This window comes from Geospiza fortis, unplaced genomic scaffold, assembly GCF_000277835.1.
Source record: "Geospiza fortis unplaced genomic scaffold, GeoFor_1.0 scaffold72, whole genome shotgun sequence".
In the NCBI taxonomy this organism is placed as follows: domain Eukaryota; kingdom Metazoa; phylum Chordata; class Aves; order Passeriformes; family Thraupidae; genus Geospiza; species Geospiza fortis.
The window spans coordinates 2,441,304-2,442,545 of NW_005054338.1; the positions used below are offsets into that span (position 1 = coordinate 2,441,304).

Genomic DNA, 1,242 nt, shown 5'->3' on the forward strand with positions numbered 1-1,242 from the left:
ATGCAAAAAGTGCCTAAAAGCAAGGGGTCTCTGCATTTGCCTTTCTCTGATGTGTGTGCTCTCTAAATCGCTTGTTTGGGTTTTCTTTCCAAATAACCATCGGACAAGATCTTGCAGATACTAAAACGCGTCTTTCATTTGCTGCTAAACTAATTACACTGTGCCTTTCCTCAGCTCTTTCAGCACAATGCTGGTCTATGTTTTCTGCCACAGAGAGCCTGTGCATCCAGGCAACTTGCACTAGGGAAGGGTTGAGATGAGGGTTCACGTGAAATGACAGCTATCACGAGATGGAGAAGGTCATGTAACCTTGAGCGTAACATTTTAAATGTTGACATATAACCAACCACTGCTACAACTTACTCTCAGGGGTCTACAGCGTTCAGTCTGCCTTAGATTATGATCTCCTAAATTTATCTGTGACACTTTATGAAATGGTTCTTTCTTGCAACCTAGAAACAAGATTTTTTCAGCTAGTTTAGAGGATATTTGAACACATAGGTTTTACCTAGCTCTTTAGACACTTGTACCACCCAGTTTTTACGAGTGGCAAACTATGAACAACTCTTGCTGAAGCCAGTGGTAACTTTTGGCTTTGTGCTACTTCCAAAACAAATAAATATCTACTCTTCTGAATGTGGATTTATGTACTTCAAGTTCTACATAAGGATTTTAGGAAGCAGGATGTTTCTTTTCTAATACATAGGAAGACATGAATTCAGGATCAAGACTTGCTCAGAACTGCCCTTCCAAGAGACCTCAGAATGGTGTAAGTCTGCTCAAGCAGACTACAGAAGAACTATAAAAAGCAAATCTCTAACCTGCTAAAGATACAGGCCAATGAGGCAAGGACAATGAAATAAATTCCAGATTATATTCAGTATCTTAAATGCCTCTTTTAAATCATACACAGCTCTGATTCCCCATCTGAAGTTGTACCTGCTCCTATCTCTGTGATCCACAAAATGTATTTACACAGTTAATTTTGTAAAGCCTTTACTCCTACACAATTTATGCCCAGTGCTGAGGAGTCAGTGCTCTCTGGTAGACAAAACCAGAGTGCATAAACTGAAGTTGTGAGATGGAGATGCATTAAAAGGAACACTACTGACCTTGAATAGTTGCCAGTGTACTGTTGCTCATCAGGGCCGGGCTGAGAGCACCACCTAATGTCCCTGGATTGAGACTGAGTAAGGCACCTCTGCAGCAAGATCATGGAAGAAGTGGGAAAGAGAAAGAGTG

The 1,242-nt window shown here is 40.9% G+C and overlaps 1 protein-coding gene across 7 annotated transcripts in view; it reads right to left on the minus strand.

The window, feature by feature from the left end:
• Positions 1-1,063: 1,063 nt before the first annotated feature.
• The window catches only part of POU2F1 (POU class 2 homeobox 1), a 45,178-nt gene continuing 44,999 nt past the window's right edge, over positions 1,064-1,242 (minus strand). For all 7 annotated transcript variants that reach the window (XM_031058092.1, XM_031058094.1, XM_031058097.1 and 4 more), the window contains one exon: positions 1,064-1,201. In XM_031058092.1, the coding sequence (XP_030913952.1) occupies positions 1,105-1,201 (97 nt within the window). In that variant the 3' untranslated portion in view covers positions 1,064-1,104. The remainder of the gene's footprint in view (positions 1,202-1,242) is intronic.